The sequence below is a fragment of the Bos indicus genome, chromosome X (genome assembly GCF_029378745.1).
Source record: "Bos indicus isolate NIAB-ARS_2022 breed Sahiwal x Tharparkar chromosome X, NIAB-ARS_B.indTharparkar_mat_pri_1.0, whole genome shotgun sequence".
NCBI classification, from domain to species: domain Eukaryota; kingdom Metazoa; phylum Chordata; class Mammalia; order Artiodactyla; family Bovidae; genus Bos; species Bos indicus.
In genome coordinates this window covers 39,361,220-39,384,148 of record NC_091789.1, presented here as the reverse complement: position 1 = coordinate 39,384,148, position 22,929 = coordinate 39,361,220, and the positions used below count along the sequence as shown (strand labels likewise).

General features: G+C 51.7%; 3 protein-coding genes across 3 annotated transcripts; 1 reads left to right on the top strand and 2 right to left on the bottom strand.

The window, feature by feature from the left end:
* The first annotated feature begins 1,052 nt into the window (after window positions 1-1,052).
* On the top strand, window positions 1,053-8,596 carry TEX28 (testis expressed 28). The gene is made up of 4 exons (XM_019956499.2): window positions 1,053-1,070; window positions 1,162-1,928; window positions 7,824-7,959; window positions 8,243-8,596. Exons 1-4 carry the CDS (start codon window positions 1,053-1,055, stop codon window positions 8,594-8,596), a joined length of 1,275 nt encoding a protein of 424 aa, XP_019812058.2.
* Window positions 3,884-4,036, bottom strand: LOC109554744 (small ribosomal subunit protein eS27-like). Its single transcript, XM_019955393.2, has one exon. It carries the CDS (start codon window positions 4,034-4,036, stop codon window positions 3,884-3,886), a length of 153 nt encoding a protein of 50 aa, XP_019810952.2.
* Window positions 8,597-8,760: 164 nt separating the features above from the next.
* Window positions 8,761-21,144, bottom strand: LOC109555561 (opsin 1, long wave sensitive). Its single transcript, XM_019956500.2, has 6 exons — window positions 21,033-21,144; window positions 17,293-17,589; window positions 14,908-15,076; window positions 13,383-13,548; window positions 11,944-12,183; window positions 8,761-9,129 (listed from the first exon to the last, which is right to left on the bottom strand). The coding sequence occupies exons 1-6, from the start codon at window positions 21,142-21,144 to the stop codon at window positions 9,019-9,021; spliced, it is 1,095 nt and encodes a 364-aa protein (XP_019812059.1). The 3' UTR covers window positions 8,761-9,018.
* Window positions 21,145-22,929: the final 1,785 nt, after the last annotated feature.

Genomic DNA, 22,929 nt, shown 5'->3' with positions numbered 1-22,929 from the left:
TCAAACCTGGGTCTCCTGCATTGCAGGCAGATTCTTTACCATCTAAGCCATGAGCGTACCTGGGCCATTCAGCATGCATGTCTTCAACTTCATGATATTACCAAATGCTTTCCCCAAAGTTTTACACCATTTACTCTCCCACCAGGAGTGATGGAGGGTTCCTGTTGTTTCATATCCTGTCTGAGATTTATTACTGTTAGTCTAAATTTTGCCACTCTGCTCGGTGCATAGTGGTATCACATTTCTTTTTTAAGATTAAGGTATAATTTGCATAGAATAAAATACACGGAACCAAAATATCTATTACAATATAATCATTCCTGGCTCTCCACTGGGAGAGCATTTTCAGATCAAACACATTCATGAAGGTGTTTTTAGTTAAAAAGTAGGGACAGAACAGAGGCTCCACCTGTCCTGATCATACCTATCTCTCCTAGTTCATCACTGTCTACTCTGCCCTGGTCTCCTGTGTTCCAGTTATGCTCTTATGGCCAATTTTATTTTAGAAGTGAGAAATCTGACCCTCTGAGTGCTCAAGGTCTCAGAGTGGTGGTGTCAGGATTTGAACTGGGCTCTGTCTCCAAGGCAGTGTGCTTACTATTATCCCTTTCCATGTAAGAGACTCCTTTGTGTTACAGTAGAACCATCCACCCTGCATGGTCAGCTCTATGAGAGTACAGAATGTGTCTGCCTTCTGTTCCACATGGCAGACTCAGGAATATGTGTTCAAAGAATGATTAGGTGAAGGAATCAACCTGTTAGGCTGCAAATCTCCATGCCTCTCCCTTCTGTCCACCTGGCAGTAGCAATATAGCAAGCTGTATGAGTTGAGGGAAATGAGTTTATTCCATGCTTCACAATAACAGTTCTCTATAAAATGAGATTCACAGCTGGTAAATCTTTGAAGAGAAGTTCAGGAACAGACAGGGCAGATGTGGAGGGTGTGCTAGCCACCTGGAGATCACAGTGAGGTATGCCATGCCCATAAAGCATGTCCAGTCTGTGTCGCATGTACTCACACATGTTTTTGCACATGTAAGTACATGGAAGGCATGTACATGGAAGTGCATGTAGGGCATGTAAATACCTGCTCACACCTGGAAGTATTGTTTAGGGTGGAGCAATGAGTCTGATTCTCCAATTGTTTGCCTCTTATGGAAGTACCCGTTTTGTGATTCTTATCTCCCAATGCAGACAGAATACACCAAGGGCCCAACTACCATCCTCTCCTCCAGTGTCCCCTCCTGCAGATCCCTGTCATCCAGCGAGGATGGCCCCAGTGGCCACTCCAGCCTTTCAGATGGGGAGCTGACCCGGAACATACAGGACAGCATCAAGCACTGTATCCTCTACCTCTCAGAGCAGCTGAGGGTGGAGAAGGCCAGCCGCGATGAGAACACAGTGGGCTACCTCAAACTGGTATCCAAGGCCGACCGGCACCAGGCCCCCCACATCCGGCAAGCCTTTGAGAAGGTGAACCAGCGAACCTCTGCCACCATCGCCCAGATTGAGCGAAGGCTCCGCCAGTGTCATCAGCAGCTGCAGGAGCTAGAGGAGGGCTGCAGGCCCAAGGACTTAGTGCTGGGGACCAAAAGCAGCCTGGACAACAACTGCAAGCAGCCCCGTGAAAAGGTTCTGTGTACAGAGCCCCCCTGGCCAGGTGGAGAAGACTGCTCATCCAGCGACCTGTCCACTGTTATCAGACACGTCCCTCTCCAGGCTCATTTCCCAGCCTGCCAGCAGCAGAGGTCCTTGGAGAGCAAGTGTGGGGCCCAGCCACGAGCCCTGCTGGGGCAGAAGATGAAGGAGGAGCTGAGAGAGGTGAAGATGGTCCACTTGAGCCTGCAGGGGTCCTACCAGAGCCTCAGGGAGCAGTATCTGACTGACCTGCAAGCATTGCTGGAGTCCCTTCAGAAGGAAAAGTCCAGGTGAGGTGGAGCTCCTGGCCACCTGGGCTCTGGGGAGGGCGGGGGTGGTATCAGTGTTCCTCTTGGAGTGGCAGATGATACATGAGTGGAATTGCCTTGTCTGCCCTGACCCCATCAACTGGGCTCATGGCTAAGTTGAGGCATAAGCTCCCACGTGGGTGATATGTTCTAAAAATTACTGCCTTCCAGGGAATGCTTTCTCTCCTCCTCAGCCCCTGGTGCGGTGGGTTGATTTTATTCATCCAAGAGGCTTCCCTGGTGGCTCAGACAGTAAAGAAACGGCCTGCAATATGGGTGACCTGGGTTTGATCCCTGGGTTTGGGAAGATCCCCTGGAGAAGGGCACGGCAAACCACTCCAGTATTCTTGCCTGGGAAATCCCATGGACAGACGACCTGATGGGCTACAGTCCATGGGGTCACAGAGTCCAATAGGACTGAGCAACTTGACACTTTCACTTTTACTTTCAAGACCAGACTAGGGTCCACTAATAGGAAAAAAAAGGCAAACTCAATCTCTCAAGGACATCCCCATTTCTACTGAGCCCTTCTTGGGGTGCTAGCCACCCTCATAGGTGCCAAGCTCCCTCCTCTGAGCCCTGCAGTCATCCTCTGTTTGCATAGGGAAATCCTACCTGCACTGACACTGCTGGACCAATCCCTGAAGGGCAGTTAAAGGAGTATGAAGGGGCAACCTGCTGTCAAGTAAGGCAGCCAGTCACAATTCAGGTTTTTTGGGGGGGTGACTTTTTCAAGGTTATTGTAGTTGTTCCATCGCTGTTGCATCCAACTCTTTGCAACTCCATGAACTGCAGCACACCAGGCTTCCCTGCCCTTCAGCATCTCCTGGAGCTTGCTCAAACTCAAGTCCATCTAGTTGGTGACGTCATCCAACCATCTCATCCTCTGTCGTCCCCTTCTCCTCCTGCCTTCAATCTTTCCCAGCATCAGGGTCTTTTCCAATGAGTCAGTTCTTGGCATCAGGTGGCCAAAGTATTGGAGCTTCAGGTTCATCATCAGTCCTTCCAGTGAATATTTAGGACTGATCTCTTTTAGGATGGACTGGTTGGATCTCCTTGCAGTCCAAGGGACTCTCAAGAGTCTTCTCCAGCACCACAGTTCAAAAGCATCAATTCTTCGGTGCTCAGCCTTCTTTATAGTCCTCTTTTCAAGGTTGGATTTATGTAAAGCAAGACCAGAACTCAGGACAGTTGTGCATTTCCTTGTATGTTTCCATACTGCCTAGGCCAATGGGACTGTGGTGCTCTAGAAAGTTCTTAACCCACAGCATATTAGTGTCTGCCAGCTGTACTGGGGAGCAGAGCAAACTACCTCCTCACAAAACTCTGTGGGAATTGTGCAAGGTTGCGCTTCTAAGTCAGCACCTTCCTCATACCAACACCACCACGAGTGAACTGTGAAATAAACTGGCATCGTCTTCAGCCACCAAGATGTTCTGGTCATTGGCTATAGCAGTTAGCCTACCTTGATTAGTATACATTAAAAACAAAAAAGCAGGTCCATAGGACTCAGATTTCTTGAGAGAAATGGTGAATGGGCTGAAGAAGACAACGCAGTCATAGTGACAACAGGGAGCGTGTAGCATTGATCACCTGTACCATTCAGCGCCCACTTTACAGATGGGGAAACAGAGTCTCAGGCACAAGGGCATATGTTCAGCTCAATGAAGTGTCACCCGGTGTCCACAGCTGGGCACTACCCAGGCCCCTGCAATTGTCACGTCTTCTCTGGTATGTCACGGACTGAGGTTTCAAACTGGAGAGTTCTGTGACACTTCTCACAGGTTATATGTATTTGCTTTCAAGAGGGCTATTTTATTTTTCAATTGAGACAAAATTGACAAAACATAAAGTTATTAATTTTATTTTATTTTTTTATCCAAAACATGTTTATGGGGATGGTTTCCCATTCTTCTTGATACAGGTTACTTTTAGTGCTACTTCCGTCTGCAGGAGTAGCCTTCTGTAAGCCTGGCTTTTCCTCCTGTAAGCTGGCGGAAGACAGTAGAGCAGCCAACACACAAAACTACCGTTTGTGCATGGCTAAAGACAGTGATGATTTTATAACACCCTGGGCATTTCACATCCATGAAATAGGAATTGAGGCTCTGCACCAGATGCTTCTTCTTGTGTTTCCTATTGTCTTCTGGAGAGAGATGAGGGAGATCCTTTTAAGAGGCATGTTCTCATAGGGAGGTTGTTACTGCTGGAAAGGCTTAAATTGCTGATTTTAAAGTGTACAATGGCATTCAGTGCATTCACGGTATTGTGCAATGAAAAGTACATCTATCAATAATAGTTCCCCAATGTTTTCATCGGAGAAGGCAATGGCACCCCACTCCAGTACTCTTGCCTGGAAAATCCCAGGGACGGGGGAGCCTGGTGGGCTGCCGTCTATGGGGTCGCACAGAGTTGAACATGACTGAAGCGACTTAGCAGCAGCAGCAGCAGCAACGTTTTCATCACTCTCGAAAGAGACACTGCCACTCCCCATTTGCCTTCCCTCAGCCCCTGGTAACCACCAATCTGTTTTCCATCTCTCTGGATTTGTCTGTTCTGGTACATTTCATGTAAATGGAAGCATATGTTATATCAGACTTTGTGTCTTCTTTCACGTAATGTAATGGTTTTGAGATTTATCCACATTGCACACAGGAGTGGCTCATTCCTTCTTGTTCAGCAGTGCTCTGTGATGTGAATGCAGTGCATTGACCCATTCATTTGCTACCAGTTGGGGCTGTGAGGAGTAGAGCTACTGTGAACACTATGCGTGTCTTTTTGTGAACATATGCTTTTGTATGTGAAATTGCCAAATCAACATCTAAAGAAACTTTTCCAGCATGTGCTGTGCTTAGTCGCTCAGTCATGTCCAACTCTTGGCAACCCCATGGACTGTAGCCCTCCAGGCTCCTCTGTCCATGGGATTCTCTAGGCAAGGATACTAGAGTGGGTTGCCATGCCCTCCTCCAGAAGATCTTCCCAACCAGGAATCAACCTTCCCAACCCAGGTCTCCTGCATGATTGTACCATTTTACATTCCCATTAGGAGTCTGTGAGACTTTGAGTTGCTGCACGCTCTTGCCAATATTTGGTGGTATGGTCAGTCTTAGAAGTTTCAGGCTCCTAAACTCAGGTGTCACCTAGTGGAAGGGAACTCTAGATGGTGTCACCAAAGTGCAGTTTTTTTTTTCAACCTCAAAACTACTGGCATTTTTGACCAGGTGATTCTCTGTTGTAGGAGGCCATGCCATGTGTGGTGGGCTGTTTAGCCGCGTCCCTGTTCTCTCCCCACCAGATGCAGTTGGAGGGCTTTCGTCTGGCCGTCCTAACAAAGTATCTCAAACTTAGTGGCTTCAAACAACAGAGATGGATTCTCTCAGTTCTGGAGGTCAGCACAGTGAAGTCAAAGTCAGCGTGTGGATAGGGCTGCATCCCTTCTGGAAGGGCAAATCTGTTCCTAGCCTCTCCCAGCTTCCGGGGGCTGCTGGCTTCCTTAGCTTGTGGCCTTGTCACTGCAGTCTTCCAGGCCAGCACCTTCCCCTTCCCTGTGCTCTGTCTTCACATGCCCTTTTCCTCTGTGTGTGACCATTGCTGCTGCCTCCACTTCTAAGGATGTGTGTGATATACCACGTGAGCTTGGAGGAGTTGCTCTGTCTCTACCAGGTTACCCCATCTGGCCCGCTTCATCCTTCCCACCTCAGTCTCTCCATCTCAGACTTCTCTATGTTTCAGGCTGTTAGGTTCTAGCTCAGTTTGTCAAAGCCCATCCTCAGCTATGAACAAGAATATACTTTTCTGCAGCAGCAATGATGTATGAGGCCATTTTTATCAGACAGGGTGGCCTTAACAGCTTTGGAAGAATTTAAGGGGCGTTTTGATTGACCATCATTTTGCCCTCATAAGAGCATTTTGCACGGTGGTGCTTCTACCTCCGTGGCTGTAGGAGCCAGACAGAGAGGAGTCCTTGACCAAGGGAGGGATGTGTCACAAGCTAGGATCTTGCTGTGGCCCCACTGATAAGGGGAGATGGAGGGAACAGCCTTACATGTTAATATTGTCTTATTCAACAGTCTCTGCAAGAATGTGTGTAAGAGTATAGTCATTTGTTCTTAGAAATACATTAATGAAGAATCTGCTTGCTAATTTTGTCTTCATGAAGAACATGTTCATGAATATATACTTGAACCTGGTAGATATCTTGAATGTCCTTGCAGCTCCATCCCATATGTGAATGGAAGGACAGACATGGGGGAATCTGCTTTCAGGGTGGACACCCCACTCTCTCCCCTTCTCTGTGGTGGTAGTCTTAGTCAGGTTGTCAGACCAATCTCTTGTCAACAGGGAACAGGGCAGAGATTGATGGACTATTCCTTGAAATACCATCATGAACTGACTCTTGATGAACTGGCTTCCACAAATGAGTGTCTCAGCTTCTCAGCTGCCTGGGGACCATCTCCACGGCGTGCCAGTCAAGTCCCTGAACAGGACCTAACTGAACTTCTCACTTCCCAGTTCCTATCCCTGCCTCTGCTTCTCTGCAGGACTCCAGGCCCCCGCTGGTATCCAGCATTGTCACCCTGGCTCTGGTCAGGCCTTCCTCAGTTTTCCTTAAAGAGCTGGAAGCTGCCTGGCCTGTGTCTTTCCGGCCCATCCTTGCTGGTGCCCAAATGAGGGACCTCAAAGTGTTTTTTGACATCATGAAATATTCTAAACCCAGGGAAAGCAGAGAATAACTTGGTCAAGGTTATCTGTCCACCCCCAGCTTTCTCAAATCTTAACATATTCAAATTTTATTTAAGAAATAAAAGCTTAAAAGATGAGTTGCTTGAAACTCTCCCCTTCACCTTCCCCCCTTCTGCCCACTTGCTATCCTTGTTAGGCGCTTAGCTTTTCCAGACATATTTTTAGACTTTTGCTACTTAAATATGTGGCTGTAAACAACAGGTAGTGATGTTGTGTGTTTTTTTTTTTTTGATAGGTCTACTGAGATATTACTTACATGCCATAAAATGTACCATTTTAACCGTATGTTTCAGTGAGCTTTAGTAAATTTACTTAGTTGAAATGGCAACCCACTCCAGTGTTCTTGCCTGGAGAATCCCAGGGACGGGGCAGCCTGGTGAGCTGCCGTCTATGGGGTCGCACAGAGTCGGACACAACTGAAGCGACTTAGCAGCAGCAGCAGTGTAACCGTTACCACAATCCAATTTTGGTTTCTGTTTTAATAACAGCTTTATTGAGATATAATTGACATCCCATACAATTCACCCATTTAAACTGTTTTTCTCACATTCACAAAGCCGCGCCATAGTCGCCACTGTCTCAGTCCGGGGCCCTGTCACCCCTCCCAGCAGAAGCTCCATCCCCGCTAGCAGTCACTCCCCATCTCCTCCCTCCCCCAGCCTCCTCTGTCTTTACGGATTGGCTTATGCTGGACATTTCCTACCCATGGAGTCATACAGTTATGTGGAGTTTTGAGACTGTTCCATCCTGATAATCAACAGATGATTTTTAGGGAAGAGCTACTGCACACGAAACACTGGGGTGGGGGTGTGTGTATATATATATATATATATATGGAATTTAATGGCATACACAGGCAGTTTAGATCTCTATTTCTACTTCTCATATATTGCTATTTTTGTAAAGCCATTACAAAAGAGTGACTATATATATAAAAGATTCATGAATATTGGTGTGTGTGTATGTGTGTGTGGCTGGCTGATGTGCATCTGGGGTGTTCTGAGACCGACCTGGAGGAGGAGTCAGGGTTCGACTGCAGCTTGAGGAGAGAGGAGGAAGGCGTGTTCTGAAGCCACATCTAGTGTGGCTTTGAGCAGGGTTGCTCAGGGCCTGTCACTGTCTTTTGCTCCCAAGACAAGTGCTGCTGGAAGGACAGGTGAATGGGCACCTACAGGGGCACCTGGACGAGATTTACCACCTCAAACAGAACCTGGCCTGCACCAAGGAGAGAATCGTCTACCTGTCCTGTGAGAGAGCCAAGGAGATCTGGGTGAGCAGCCCTGGGGGACCTTTGTGAGAAATGGCTGATAAGGAGGTGGTGATAGGGACCAGGCCAGCAGAAGATGAGGGAGTCTGCTCTGACACCCCCGGAGCCCAGGGAAGGGATCGTGCCTGGCACTGTGCCCTGCAGCGCCTGGTCTTTATGATCACGCTGCCCTCTCCTGGGGCCGGGGCCGGCTTAGCCAATCTGGGAACTTGGGCACAATCTGCGACTCTCTGGCTCCTGGGCAGCAGGGACACAGGGTCCCAGCTTCATGGTCTTCCTCCTGTAGGAGGTCATGGATACCTTCAAGAATCGCATGGGCAAGCTCAAGGCTCTGCAGCAGGTGACTCAGCTGGGGCTGACAGAACGCCCACAGAGCTGGCCCCAGGACATCCTGTGCCACTTGACGAGCCTGCTGCTGACGCTGGCCACGGTGCTCCTGGTCCTGCTGTCCGGCACTTGTGCCTGCCCCCTGCTGCTGCACTTGCGCCTGCACACATGCACCATGCTCCTGCTCCTTGGGCTCAGCACCCTGGCCTGGCAGAAGTGGCACACCATCTCTGCCCCAGAGTGGCAGGCCTGGGTCCCCTCCAGGTGGAGATGGTTTGCCAGGGCCTCTCGGCCTCCACCCAAGGGGCCTTAAAGGGCCTGGCTTTGCTAGCTCCTCCCACCTCTCCAGATGGCCACTGCTCAGCTCTGCCTTTCCTGGTTCATCCCTGGCAGCCCGGTGATGCCCACCTGCTTCACACTTCTCTTTCCCACCTGCAGACAGGAGGCTTATAAAAGATGAACATCTCTGGAGTACTGCACCCTTCTCTACCCTGCGTGCCCTCCCGTGACCCAGTGACCCAATGCCCAGAGGCTCGGTTGCCCCCAAATGGCCGTGGCAGCCCCTGTGACATGGTTGTTTTTGGCAAAGAGAAACTACGATTATTTCACAGGGATGGAGAAGCAAGGGTGGGGAGGTGGGGTGGATGGGGGCCAAAGCCCTGGAGGTGGGGACAGGTTCCATTTTCCATTTTCAGGTGAGAGGCAGGCATTTTCGTTTTCGGGGCTGGCAGAGACTCATGCAGGTGACACCGAAGAAACAGATGACGCCTCTGTTTTGGAAACACTGGAGAGTTCAGAGCTGTCGTCCACCTTCTTCCCAAAAAGTTGCAAGATGCAGTTTCGAAACTGGCAGGACAGAAAGGGTTATTGAATAGCAGAGCAGGTAGGGCCAGTGTGCTAGGCTAAATGCAACGGAGGGGCCCTGTGAGGATAGCAGTCCTTATGTGTCACCTTGATGGCTTAGGAGGCCTGAAGCTGAAACTCCAATATTTTGGCTACCTGATGAGAAGAACTGACTCATTGGAAAAGACCCTGATGGTGGGAAAGATCGAAGGCAGGAGAAGGGGACGACAGGTGATGAGATGGTTGGATGGCATCACCAACTCAATGGACATGAGTTTGAGTGAAGTCTGGCAGTTGGTGATGGACAGGGAGGCCTGGTGTGTTGCAGTCCATGGGGTCACAAAGAGTCGGACAGGACTGAGCAACTGAACTGAACTGACGGCTTAAACATTCAGAATCTACAAGGAGAATGGAGGAAGGCTCCAGTTACTCCTTGCACAGGTGGATAGTCTATCCCTGACTATTCGGTTATCTGAGTTATCTAATTGACCAGTTGATGGTGACTACTGTGGGCCAAATTGTGTTCCTCCAAAGATATGTTCAAGTCCTAATCCTTGGAGCCTGTAACTGTGATCTTATTTGGAAATAAGTCTTTAGAGATGTGATTAAGGTGCATATTATCATGAGGTCATATTGGAGTAGGGTGGGGCCTCATCCAATAACAGATGTCCTCAGGAAAAGAAGGCAATTTGGATTCAGACACAGAAGAACACCATGTGAAGGTAAAGGGCAGAGATCACAGGGACTCATCTCCAACTCGAGGAACACCAGAGGTTATGGGTACCTGTCAGGACCTAGGAGAAAGAACCAACCCTGCCCACACCCCGATCTCAAACCAAGAGAGAATAGATTTCTGTTGTTTGAACACTCCTAGCTTGTGGTACTTTGTTATGACAGCCCCACGAAACATATACAGTGACGAAAGATGATCCCAGCTAAGGGGCCAATGTCTGGGAGAGTCTCAGAGGCATTCTAGTGAAAAGGAAAGTGACTGTTGTCTTGTTTCTGGTCTGTCAACAAGGGGCCAGGTAAGGATTAGGTAGGCAAGAGCCCACCTCATCTCTTCAACCAAGAGTCTTCTGGCATCAGGAAGACTCTGATCTGTGCTGTGCTGTGCTTAGTCGCTCATTTGTGTCCGACTCTTGGCGACCCCGTTGACTGTAGCCCGCCAGGCTCCTCTGTCCATGGGGATTCTCCAGGCCAGAATACTAGAATGGGTTGCCATGAGCCCCTTCAGGGGATCTTCCCAATCCAGAAATCGAACCCAGTTCTCCTGCACTGCAGGCGGATTCTTTACTGTCTGAGCCATCAGGGAAGCCCAAGAATACTGGAGTGGGTAGCCTGTCCCTTCTCCAGGGGATCTTCCTGACCCAGGAATTGAACTGGGGTCTCCCACATTGCAGGCAGATTCTTTACCAGCTGAGCTACCAGGGAAGCCCTCTGCTCTTTGCTACTGAACCCCTAATGGGATGTATGCATTTCCCAGATTATATCTCATGACTGAGTTAACAACAATGCTTTGAGAATACAAAGCAGAGGCGTTTCCTATATATTTGGGGCCTGTTCTTGACTACCTCCAATATCAAAACTCTAGCAAAAACATAATTGTTGAAGTCAGTAACACCAGAATTGGGCTGAGCAGCAGAACAGACTCAGCTGAAGACCCAGCAGACGAGGCTGAGGGATCCATTGGCCACGCATTCAGCATCTACATACTGAGCACCCACGCTGAACCCATGTGTCTTTGGGGTATCTGCATTGAATCAAAAGAGCAACATTTCATGTCCTTGTGGAGCTCCATTCCAGAAAATTCTCTCTGAATGCAACAGGAAGGGATAACAGTGTGGAAAGGGTGAAAGCAAAGTTTGAAAGCCTGGAGAATCTGGGAATGCAGACAGCGGTAGAGGAGGGAGAGTTCCAGAGGGGAGAGTGGAAAAGCTCAAGAAAAGACAAAGATGGCCTAGGATTCTGCAAGTTAAAGCTAAACCTCAGAAGAGACCCATGGGAAAGACAGGAAATGGGGGCCGAGGGGTGAGCTCTGCTCTTGGTGTGAAGTCCTTGGGACTCCATAGTGGTGTTGGTTATACTCGATAACCTAAACATTACCATGGTGAGATGCGAGGCCCCTGGGAGAGTTGTATTCTGACCTGCAGACCTTTCTGATTATCAAGCCACATCACATCTACTCAACACCTTAGTGGAGTGGACATGATGGATTCAAGGAAGAATAAGGCAAATGGCCCTTCAGAGATGATGGTCACCTGTAATTTTGCAGGAAGTCTGGGAGTCATGGGCAGTTTAGTGCTGAGGCTCAATATGCCAGCTTCTGATGGCTGCCATCTGGCAAGACCACAGCATGTCCTGCCTGGACTGACCCACAAAGTTAAGAAGGCCAAAAGTCAGCACAGGCAAGAAGGGCCTCTGTGTCCTTGTCAGAATTGGGGTTTGAATATGGAAAGATTAAGTTCGCAAGAAGAGTTGTGTCTATGAAATCAAGACGCACATGCCCAGGGTACTTTGTATGCTAGATGCATTCTGGTAATCCTAGGGTGTCTGAGCTCCAGGCTCAGCTAAGGCCAGCCATTGAGATGGGCATGCACACATAGTGCCCTGCAGGAAGTGCCCACTGTCAGGCCCAGAACATAAAAGGATCCAGAGGGACGACTGTCTGGGGCTGGGTCACTGGTGCCAAGCCTCCCAGGGTTATTTTCCCGGAGGTCATTTTCAGGCTTCCTGCAGACACACTTCCTGGTGGGAGCCATCACTGGGCTCTTCCAGGGTCCATCTGCAGTTTGCTCTGCCAACTGTGTGCCTTACCTGGCGGTTCATGAAGACATAGATAATGGGGTTGTAGATAGTGGCACTTTTGGCAAAGTAGGCTGGCAGGGCAGCCACCAGAGGGTGGAAGGCGTAGCCGGGGTGTGCAGCAGCAAAGCAGGCAAAGAAGGTGTAGGGCCCCCAGCAGAGACAGTAGGCGAAGATCATCACCATCACCATGCGGGTTACCTCCTTCTCCGCCTTCTGGGTGGACTCAGATTCTTTCTGCTGCTTTGCCACCTGGGGGAGATGGAGAATCATCCTGGGGACCGTGAGGGGTATCTCAGGAGATTCCCTGCTGCTGACTTCCCTGGTGGCTCAGATGGTAAAGTGTCTACCTACAATGCGGGAGACCCAGGTTCGATCCCTGGGTTGGGAAGATCCCCTGGAGAAGGAAATGGCCACCCACTCCAGTACTCCCACCTAAGGGAGTGCTTGGCCTGGCCAGGGCTGGTCTTGTGGGAGCTCTTAGAGGCTTTGAGCGGAACTTGGCTAACACCTGCCATGCACTTGGCTTCGCTTGGTTCCCATCAGGAGGCGGGGAAGGAGCTAATGAGGCTGTTTCCAGCCTCCCCTAGTCCCCTATCAGATTGTGTCCCCCCGCCCCCACTGCCCTGCCCCATGGTCAGGTCTCAAGGGTGATTGATGGCTGGGGTGTGTGTCCTGTAGCCCGGATTCCACAGCTCATGACTCGCCCGGCCCAAGTTGTGTGTGGCTACCCGTGGAAGTCAGCTAGGTTGCTTCTGATCCCTGACTGCCAATGGGGGGTGGAGGTGGGCAGCGAAAAGGGGGAGCAAATCACAGGCTGAAGGCAGGGGGAGGGGAGCTTATCTCAGCCGTGATGGCCTCCCCTCCACAAAGAGCCGCGACAGCCTGTGCTGAGCCGATTGTGGGCACAAGCTGCTTTGTAGAGGAAAGTCACCACCCCAGAGGCCTCGGACTCTGTGTGCCAGGCCCCGGAGGCACCTTCAGGCCAAGCTGATTGACAAAGACGCGACTTCTGTGTGGTGTTTCGGGCAACTCGGGGGAGTGCAGAGTTCTCAGAAGCCCTTCTCCTGCCTTGCTCTGATTTCCTGCTCCCCTGTGGCAGGGGAGGGGACCAGCTTCTCAGGGAGGAGGGTGTGAATGCACCCCTTGGACAGCCCCCTGAAGGGAGCCCTTGGGTGGCAGCCTTTTGAAAACACCCCTTGCTTTGCAGGTTTTACTTTGGGATCTGGCTGTCTGTGGCTAGCTTTCCTCCCCACCCCCCTCCCCGGGGTCAGCTCTGGGTCCCTCCACGAAGAGAGGGGGGTCATCCCTGCCCACCCTGTACAGGCAGGGCCAAGGGAGCCTCACGTCTGGTTTGGAGGCAGGAGAGCAGACTGTGCGGTCCTCTGTGGCTCCCCTCTGCCTGCATGATCCAGCAGGCAGGAGGGAAGCCAGGAGGGTGAGGCGCTCACCGCTCGGATGGCCAGCCACACTTGCAGGTAGCAGAGGATGATGACGCTGAGTGGGATGAAGCAACACGTGATCATGAGAACGATCATGTACGACTGCACCCCTGGGTAGGAGCTGCCGCTGAACACATCGGGGCCACATGAAGTCTTCAGGCCGTGGGGCCAGTACCTGCAGAAAAGGGCCAGAAGCCCGTGCTGAAATGGGCAGGGACCAGGATCTCCACCCTGGCACCCGAATGACTTGATTGAGGGTTATTGGGCTTTTTTTTTTTATTATTGTGGTGAAATTCACATTACCCAAATTGACTTTTTTTGCAGTGAACAGTTCAGGGCCATCTAGGACATACACGGTATGGGGCAACTGCCGCCTGTCTGCTTCCAGGACATTTTCATCACCACCCCTCAAAGGAGGGCCTTTGGTAGGATTTCTGTAAATCCTTCTCCATCTCTGATCTCATTTTCCCCTCTTTTTTTTTTTTTTTTTTTTTGGTGGTAAAACACACATAGGTGGCTCAGACGGTAAAGCATTTGCCCTCAATGCGGGAGACCCAGGTTCAGGAAGGGTCAGGAAGACCCTGGGTCAGGAAGATCCCCTGTAGAAGGAAATGGCAACCCACTCCAGTACTCTTGCCTAGAAAATTCCATGGATGGAGGCGCCTGGTGTGCTACAGTCCATGGGGTCACAAAGAGTCGGACACGACTGAGTGACTTTACTTTCTTTTGTTCTTTACACATAATTAGGAGGTTTGGTGCATTCACGATGTTGTGCATCCATCACCAATCTGGTTCTACAACATTTTCATCATTCCCATCACATTCTCTTTTTACAAAGGGGAGGTGGGGCACCCTCTTGCCTTAAGAACAGCTGTGAGCCCCTGAGGATTACATGAACATGTGTTCAACAATCCCAGCTATTGCGGGTATGAGGAGGGTGACAGACAGAGCCTCGCCTCCATGACGATGGAAGCTTCCCGAAGAAAGAACTTGTTCACCAGCTTGCACCAGAAGACAGAAATGCAGCAGCCTTGTCCCATCCTGCCCACTCAAATATCAGAGCCGCTTCCTTGGAAATTCGGGTCTTTTCCCAAAGAATCCACCTGATGAGGACACTGGTGAGCTGCGACCCAAGGAGCCTCTGCAAAGGGGGCCCCTTAGCAGGTGCAAGAAAGAGGCCTGGGACAGAATGGGTAAGACTCTGTGTGCCCAGTGATCCAGTGTGCCCATGGCCCGAGCCTGCAGTGTTCCTCTCTGAGCTCTCATGAGCTGCTCCTGTCTGGGAGAAACAGACCTTTGCTGAGGCTTGGAGGGCCTGTGCCCACATGGCAGCCAGGCAGAGTCATACAGCTGCAGACCTGGCCTGCTTGAAGGGCCCTCAGGAGGAGTCAGGTCTACTTCCACTTCACTCCTGGGGCCACAGAGGCCCAGAGACAGATAGTGATTTGCCCCAAGGTCTCAAAGTGAACGACGAGTTTGACCCTCCTTGCCCTGTTCTACACACATTGTCTTCCTGGCACCCCCGCCTCCTCACCTACTCCAACCAAAGATGGGCGGAGCCGTCCACACAGCAGCCCAGATCCAGGAGAAGGCGATGCCTGTGATGGCCAACTTGGCATCAAATCTGACGTTGCCAAAGGGCTTGCAGACCACCATCCACCTCTCCCAGGAGATGATGGCCAAGGACCAGAGACCGGTGATCCCTTTGGGGCAGAGCAGACATAGGAGGGCTTTGAGTCAACACTTCGCAAGATCAAGAGGGAGAACGCCCCCACGCCCCCCCCCCCCCAAATACCTGCAAAACCTGATTCTCCAAAAAGTGTTTTCGGGTGCATGGAGCAGGTCTCTTGGTCAGTTTCTTTCTCTAACACCTGTGTCCCCTGTTCCTTCCCTGATGTGCATGCAGCCGCCTCCCTTTGCCCGCTCTGGTTCAGCCTCATGGCCCACCTCGCTTCTCATCTCTCTTTTATCTGGCCACCAGCCTTTCTCGTGATACTGTCAATGCAAGTCCTGATGGCCACGTACACCCCTGAGGCCACACTGAGGTGCCACTGTCCCAGCCAAGGCCAGGAAACAGGATGTGTCTGGTGACTGGCACACTCCAGCCGTGGGCATGCCTGCCCTCAGCCCAGGCCTCTCAGCACGGCCTACCTGGCAGCAATCTGTGTGTGGAATTCAGGGCTCCATGAGCTGGGATGGGGCAACAATGTGTTCATTTCCACCAACGTCTGCTGGACACTTGGCCTCCCTTACTCCCAACACGAGTGCAGTAGCGTTAGCAGCACCTGTGGCTTGTCACTTTACAGAGGTGCTAGGCATTTGCCAAGACAACTATATTCATTACCACGTTGACCTTTCAGGGGCTCTCCAGCCAGATACAGTTGATACTTTCATGGAGTGGTGTCCTGAATACTTCTACAAACTACTTTTAATATGAACACTTTGAATGAGGGACTGTGTCATTAAGTCATGTTTCATACTTCAATAACCGTATTTCAGTATCATTGGCTTCCTTGGGACTCTATGGCCCCCCAAACTGGTGACCTGAGAGCAGACCTTGAGCAGTTACAGAGGTGGGATGGACGGGATGGAGGAGCCACTCGGGGGCCCTGGCACGAGCTACCCACGGTGTCCAAAGGGTTTGAACTTGGTTAGGTCAGTGAGCAGAGGTGACACCGCCAGTGGCTCAGGTCACTGACCAGGTCCCCTCTCACCTGCCCCGCTAATCCTATTGTCTTTCTATGGCTCATCTCTTGAGAATCCAAATTGGAGATCACTGTAGGGCAGTGAGACAAACCCAACATAGATGTGGGTGCCAAGGACCCAGGCATGTGAGCAGGTGGCCATGGGACTTAAAACTGGGAGGAGGCAGCTGCGAGCCTTTGCTGCTTTGATGGCTGGAGGCCTGGAGACAGGGTGCACGTGCTGAGCACTGGGGCCCTTGGACTCCTTGTCATCTTCGGTGGATGCCAAGCTGCAACCCTGCAGCCCTTGCTTCTCTCCTGGGGGTGTGTGCCCCCGAGGGGTCCATGTCCTCTTCTTCATAGGCCCCTGGCAAGCAGACCTGGCCTCCCAGCATGCCCCAGCCTTGCCTAGTGCTCAGCGTGTGGTGGATGCCAGCCAGCCCTGGTTTCCTCACATCCTCCCAGCTATTGGCGAGCCTCCTCTCGGTCTCCCCCTCCGATCCCCTCATCCCCATCTCAGCCTGCCATCCTGGGCCTCCTCCGTCCCTTGTCTGCCCACCCAGCCTCCGGCCACCCAACCAGCCTAGCTGTTGGCACCCCACCCTCCTCGCCCACTTGGCGTGAGTGCCCTCGCGTCCTTCTGACCCAACATCCAGCTCCCTCACGGCCTCCTCCAGGTCCCGGTCCTCTAAGGACTGACGGCACCATATTCTCACTATCCAGATGCCCGACAGCACAGAGCAACGAACACAGGGGCTTGGCAGCCAATGGAGATCTCAGCAGAGCCACGAGCCATGTAGAAGTGAGCGATTGGGCTGGGGAAAGGGACATAGGATCTAGTTTCAATATCTCAGGAGCTCTCCTGGGAATTGCTTCCTTGCCAGGGAAAAACTGACACAGGTGAGCTGAAAGGGCACGTGTCCCAGATTTGAGTGGGAGTCTCGTTTGGGGTGCCCAGAGGCCTCCTGTGCCACCCTGTTCTGGGATTATGTGGATCTGTCTGTCTCCGCCCATGCCAGCTATATGGTCTCAAACTGAATGTCACCAGGTCAGGTCTATTTCAGAGCAGACACCTCTAATGGTCCCAGCCCAACTTCCCCAGCAGGTCCATCCCCCTTCAAAGATGTGCTGAGCCTGCGTCCCACAGCTGCCTCTGGTGATTTTGCCCACATGACGGTCTCCTTTACGTGCAGCAGGCTGGGTCTCCCCCAAACCCAGGCCCCCAGGTGACTTACCACACAAGGAGACAGTGTAGCCCTCCACAACACACAAGGGGTGGCCCAGCACAAAGTAGCCATACATCTGGTTCACAACGCTGATGGTGCTGGCGATGATGGTCTCTGCCAGGTCAGCAATGGCCAAGTTGACCAGGATCCAGTTGAGAGGGTGGCGGAGCTTCTTGAACCTCATGGTGGCTGCCAGCACGAGCCCATTAGTGAAGACAGACGCGATGACCACGAAGACCATCCAGGCGCTGGTGAGGTGGTACACCCATCTGGGAGCGATGTGGTAATTGGGGCCTTCAAAGGGATCTTGAGGCAGGAGGTACAGAGTGAGCAGAGGACTCGGGCAGCTGCTTCATCACCTGTACGGCCACACCTGCCCTCGCCTTTGCAACTGGTCTTTCCCCTTAGCTTTGTTCATCTGCAGGCAACCTTCCCTCAATTCTGTCTCTCAGACCCAAGGCCACGACCTGCTGGAAACACCTGCATGGGCATCCTTGAACTTAACAAAGCATCATCCATGCCAGGTATTGCTCCCTGGTCTGAGTTGCCCACCCACTCCTGGAGTGTGGTTGGCTGGCTCCTGCTCCGCTGAAAGCCCCTTGGCACCCTGGTGCTGTTGCCTGTGTGCCCTGCACATCATTCTGTCATCAGATCTTTGCTCATGGTCTCCCTCATACCCGGGTCCTCAGCTGGTTCATACCATCCAGTCTGGCTCTGTGCCCTTACCTTCCAGGACCCTTTCCAGATTCCCCAGCTGAGATTTAACTCCATATCGGAGCTGTGCACGTGCGTGTCCTGTCTTCCTCACTGGACTGTGTCTCATGCATGTACAGTTAGTACCCCAAGAATGAATGATTGAAGGCCTTTGCTATGGATTGGATTGTGTCCCTTCCAAAAAAGGCATGTGGGAATCATAACCCCCACTCCCTCAGAATGTGACCTTATTTAGAGAAAGGGTTTGTACAGAGATGATCAAGTTTTGATGACGTCCCTAGGCTGGGCCTAGTCCAATAGGACTTGTGTCCTTACAAAAAAGCAAAATTTGGACACAGATGCATTCAGGAGAAGATGGCCGTGTGAAAATGAAAGTAAGGATCGGGGTGGTGTTTCAATAGCCAAGGGATACCATGGATTACCAGAGATTATTATAACCTGGGGGAGGGATACCGTGGATTACCAGAGACTACTATAACCCAGGGAAGGGATACCACGGATCGCTGGAGACTACCATAAACTGGGGGAGGGATACTACGGATTACCAGAGACTACCATAACCCTGGTGGTGTTCCCTGGTGGCTGGTTTGGGGGATTAGCCACCTGGATGGGTGAGGAAAATCTGATGGTTATCAGCTCTGACCTCTGCTGTAGAAGGGATAGGCTACCCACGCCAGTGTTCTTGGGCTTCCCTGGTGGCTCAGCTGGTAAAGAACATGCCTGCAATGCAGGAGACCTGGGTTCGATCCCTGGGTTGGGAAGATCCCCTGGAGAAGGAAATGGCAGTCCACTGTGGTACTCTTGCCTGGAAAATCCCATGGATGGAGAAGCCTGGTAGCCACCGTCCATGGAGTTGCAAAGAGTCAAACATGACTGAGCGACTTCACTCACTCACCATAACCCAGGGGAGGGACCTGGAACAGAGTGTCCCTCAGAGCCACCGGGAGGAGCCAACCCTGTCGAGCCCGTGATCACTGGCCTCCTGAACTGGGAGATGATCAATTTCTTTTGCTTAAGCCACCCAGTCTGTGGTGCTTTGTCATGGCAGCTGGAGCAACACACACAGAATGAGGAGTAACTCCCCTTTATTATGACAGTGGGTCTACACCTTTCTTTGTTGGAAGGACCTTTCTGCCACCACCATTTTAGCAGATTACTCAACCACTAAGTGATGGAAACAGGATGATGGGGAGGGGGGTTGGGCAGAAGGGCATGGGTCAGTCCAGGAACAATCAACTCATTTTCTTCAACAAATAAATTTCAAGGACATTGAGGGAAAACTTCTAAAAGTATGACTTTGCATTTATGTTTTTAAAGAGTCCTTTCTTCTTAGAGCTACCTTCTGAAGACTTACAGAGGAAACGATGTGATGTTTTGGATCTGCTTCCAGAAATTGGCAGGAGTGGTTAGTGGGCAGGATAGAGAGGAAATAAGAGAAGTGACGGACACCCTAGTGGAGGGGACAAGTGATGGGTACCCAGTGCCATTATCCTCTCCTTCTATTTTGCTAGACACATGAATTTTTGTAAAAAAAAAAAAAAAATTTACAATAAGGAAATCTGGGGCATTGACAAAGCCCCAGGTGCCTCCAGGAAGAGCGTTGTTGGATCTCCATCAGGGACATTCTGGGGTGGAAACCATCAGGTCAATGTGAACTTCACGGTTCTCCACCAGTTTGGCTTGGGAACCCTATTGCTGGTCCTGCTCTGGGTGTCAAGGAGCCAGTGTGACTTCTGGAAATTGTGGCAAGTGAGACATTTTTCCCTTGGACTGCAAGGAGATCCAACCAGTCCATCCTAAAGGAAATCAGTCCTGAATATTCATTGGTAGGACTGATGCTGAAGCTGAAGCTCCAATCCTTTGGCCACCTGATGGGAAGAATGGACTCATTGGAAAAGACCCTGATTCTGGGAAAGATTGAAGGTGGGAGGAGAAGGGGATGACAGAGGGTGAGATGGCTGGATGGCATCACCAACTCAATGGACATGAGTCTGAGTGAACTCCGGGAGTTGGTGATGGACAGGGAGGCCTGGTGTGCTGCAGTCCATGGGGTCGCAAAGAGTCGGACAGGACTGAGCAACTGAACTGCACTGAACTGAGACATATTTGAAGGAACTGAAGGTCTTCAGTTGGAAGGAGGGACCTGCGGAGTTAGGGGCCGGGGGTCATTGGCATCTTCAGCTCTCTGACGGGCTGACAGACAAAACCTTGTGACTGGGCCATGCCCAGGGCTGAATGCCAGCTGCCTCAACAGAGTTTTCTACTGTCTGGTGCGGCTGAAGCACCTTTCCTCAGGAGCCGAGCTAACTTCTTCCCTAGCACATGCCGCCAGGGGCCAAGGGCTCCAGGGTGAGCTTGGACAAGACGACCGCCGTGGTCTCTTCTATCCTTAGGCTCTCGAAGGCACTCACCCCGCTCTGGGCCACCCGAGCCTCCTGCTCCTGCTGGCCATTTCCGTTTGGCTTTGGGAGACGCAAAGATGAGTTAGGCCCGGGTTCCCTCCCCAGGAAGAGAGCCCCTGCATAGACGCAATGGGGTTGAGGGCAATGAGCGCGCACTAGCAGTCTAGGACGGGGATTCTCAGAGGCTCTGTGAAGCCAATGTGGTTTAAAAATGCACATTCGATATGATGGTGTCCTTAGGGGCTTCCCTGGTGGCTCAGATGATAAAGTGTCTGCCTGCAATGCAGGAGACCTGGGTTCGATCCCTGGGTCAGGAAGATCCCCTGAAGGAGGAAATGGCAACCCACTCCTGTAAGTCTTGCCTGGAGAATCCCATGGACAGAGGAGCCTGGTGTGGGCTACAGTCCATGGGGTCACAAAGAGTTGGACATGACTGAGTGACTTCACTTTCTTTCTTTCTGTATTCAGAAAGTACCCCCCCCCATTCATGGCATCATAAAAGCTAAGGGGAGCAAAGGGGTACAGAGGCTCTCTGGGGTGGATGGGTGGCCAGCCAGCACCTCGTTCGCAGCCACTTGGGCCTGTGTCCCCTGAGGGCTGTTCCAGCCAGTCCAACCCAGCCTGCTTGCTCACCTCTGGTGGAGTTGCTGTTGGTGTAGGTAAAGATGCTCCCCTGGGTGCTCTCCTCAAAGTTGGCCTGCGGCTGCCCACCTGCAAGCCTTTGGGGGCCCCACGCGTGGGCCATGGCTCTGCAAAGCCCTGTCCCTGATGCCCGCCAGCCCTGGCACTGCCCGGGGGGCCACAGCACTTTATACCAGCCTGTGGGATCAGCCCAGGCCTCCTCACCTTAAAAGCCCCCAAACCCTTCACCATCTGATCTCTTAATTGGGCCTGGGACTTAGACTTCCTCCTCCCCCAGTGCTGGGCCTGCTGGCTCCTGGGTGAGCCCACGGGGGTGGCTCAGAGGGATTTGCTGGGAGCCAAACTCCAAGCCAGGGTGCTGCGGGGGCTGCTGCAGGCCCTCGCTTCTGTTTCCCTGTCCTCTCTTCCTTTCTACCGTCCAGCACCTGCTCTAGGCCAGGCAGGCCCAAGCAGCAGGCTTTTCAGTCCAGAGCCCAGCCCTGCTTTTCACAGCGGCTCCTCTCCAAGCAACTTTGGGGGCCTTGGGCCAGGACCTGGAGCCTTCTGGAGGGTCAGGCCACATTGGGGGCCCAGATGGATACGAGTTGGACCACTGGGACTCCTTCCCCAGGAAGGGATGGACATCCCACCATCCATCCGGCTCTCCCTGCCCCTCCTACCTTGCTCCCCAAGAGCTGCAGCTCCCCTGGTCACCAGGGAGCTCATCCAGGACCCCTAGAAGCCATCCTGAAGCCCCCAAAGGTGCCCACAGGCCCCACCTGTCCAACTCTCCTTCCCTGAACTCACAACTTTCCTTGGACTACCCTTGACTAGGACTTCCTCTAGACGTGCCTTCAAAAGCGAACCTCTCTGCAGAATGTTCCAGACAGGCTGCCTCCGCTGTCCCATTGCACCCACTGCTGTATGGCTGCCACTGGCTGAGCACTTGGCAGGGGCACCAGTTACCTAGAAATCGCTCAATTCTCCAGCCTTGCCTGTCTCCACACAAGAAGGCATATACACACGCTCAGGGCAGCATCATTCACAAGAGGTCAAACTGACCCAAAGTCAAATCAACAGGTGAATAGACACCCAACCAAATGTGGTATATCCACGTACTGGAATATTATAAAGTCATAACAAGGGATGAAATCGTGACACATGTTACAACATGAAGGAACCTCGAAAAGATGATGTGAACTGAAAGGAGCAGACACAAACGATCTCAGATGGTGGAAGGCCCAGAATAGACAAGCCCACAGAAACAGCAGATTGGTGGGTGCCAGGGGCTGGGAGGAGGGGCATGGAGAGGGATTCCTTAGAGAAAGAGATGCCTTGGGCAGTGATGAAATAATTCTAAAATTAGATGGTGATGGTACAGTGACTGTGGAAAACAGTTGGGCAATTCCAAAGATTGAAAAATAGAATTACCATGTGACTCAGCAATTGTCCTGAGTACATGCCCAAAAGAACTGACAGGGCTTTTGTTCACGGCATGAACAGAGTGTGTTCGACGGCACTTGATGTAACGAGCTCAGATCCCAAGAACGCCACCCCAGGTTCTTCCAACTTCCAAGGCCATGCTTTTCTCTCGGGCCTAGATTGCAGGGGGCTCAATCTGCCTGTCCCCACCCGTGTCAAAGAATCAGCACATCAGAGAATGTGAGAGCTGTGCTCCCTCTGAGTGCTGGCTGCAGTACTGCCTGTTGCTAGCAAGGCCATGGACAGGCTGGGTGGTCTTGGGTGGGATGATCCCACCATCTCAGGCCAGGTTCACCTTCTGTCTAAAGGAAGAAGACCCATCCTGCCTGCCCCCACCCATCCCACCCTCTCAGGGGGCTGCCAGTTGGATGGGGGAGAGGGTGCTCCCAGGGCTGCTATGCCATTGGGAAGCCCTTTGTGAATGTGA

Bases quoted from the DNA above. Each gene is read 5' to 3' on its own strand.
- LOC109555561 (XM_019956500.2), bottom strand. From the start codon at position 21,144: ATGGCCCACGCGTGGGGCCCCCAAAGGCTTGCAGGTGGGCAGCCGCAG. The intron at 17,590-21,032 runs GTGAGCAAGCAG...TCCTGCCTCAAG, and splicing joins CAACAGCAACTCCACCAGAG to ATCCCTTTGAAGGCCCCAAT. The intron at 13,549-14,907 runs GTGAGGAGGCGG...CCTTTTCTGCAG, and splicing joins CCCATCTTTGGTTGGAGTAG to GTACTGGCCCCACGGCCTGA.
- LOC109554744 (XM_019955393.2), bottom strand. From the start codon at position 4,036: ATGGATGTGAAATGCCCAGGGTGTTATAAAATCATCACTGTCTTTAGC.
- TEX28 (XM_019956499.2), top strand. The intron at 1,929-7,823 runs GTGAGGTGGAGC...TTTGCTCCCAAG, and splicing joins CTTCAGAAGGAAAAGTCCAG to ACAAGTGCTGCTGGAAGGAC. The intron at 7,960-8,242 runs GTGAGCAGCCCT...TTCCTCCTGTAG, and splicing joins AGAGAGCCAAGGAGATCTGG to GAGGTCATGGATACCTTCAA.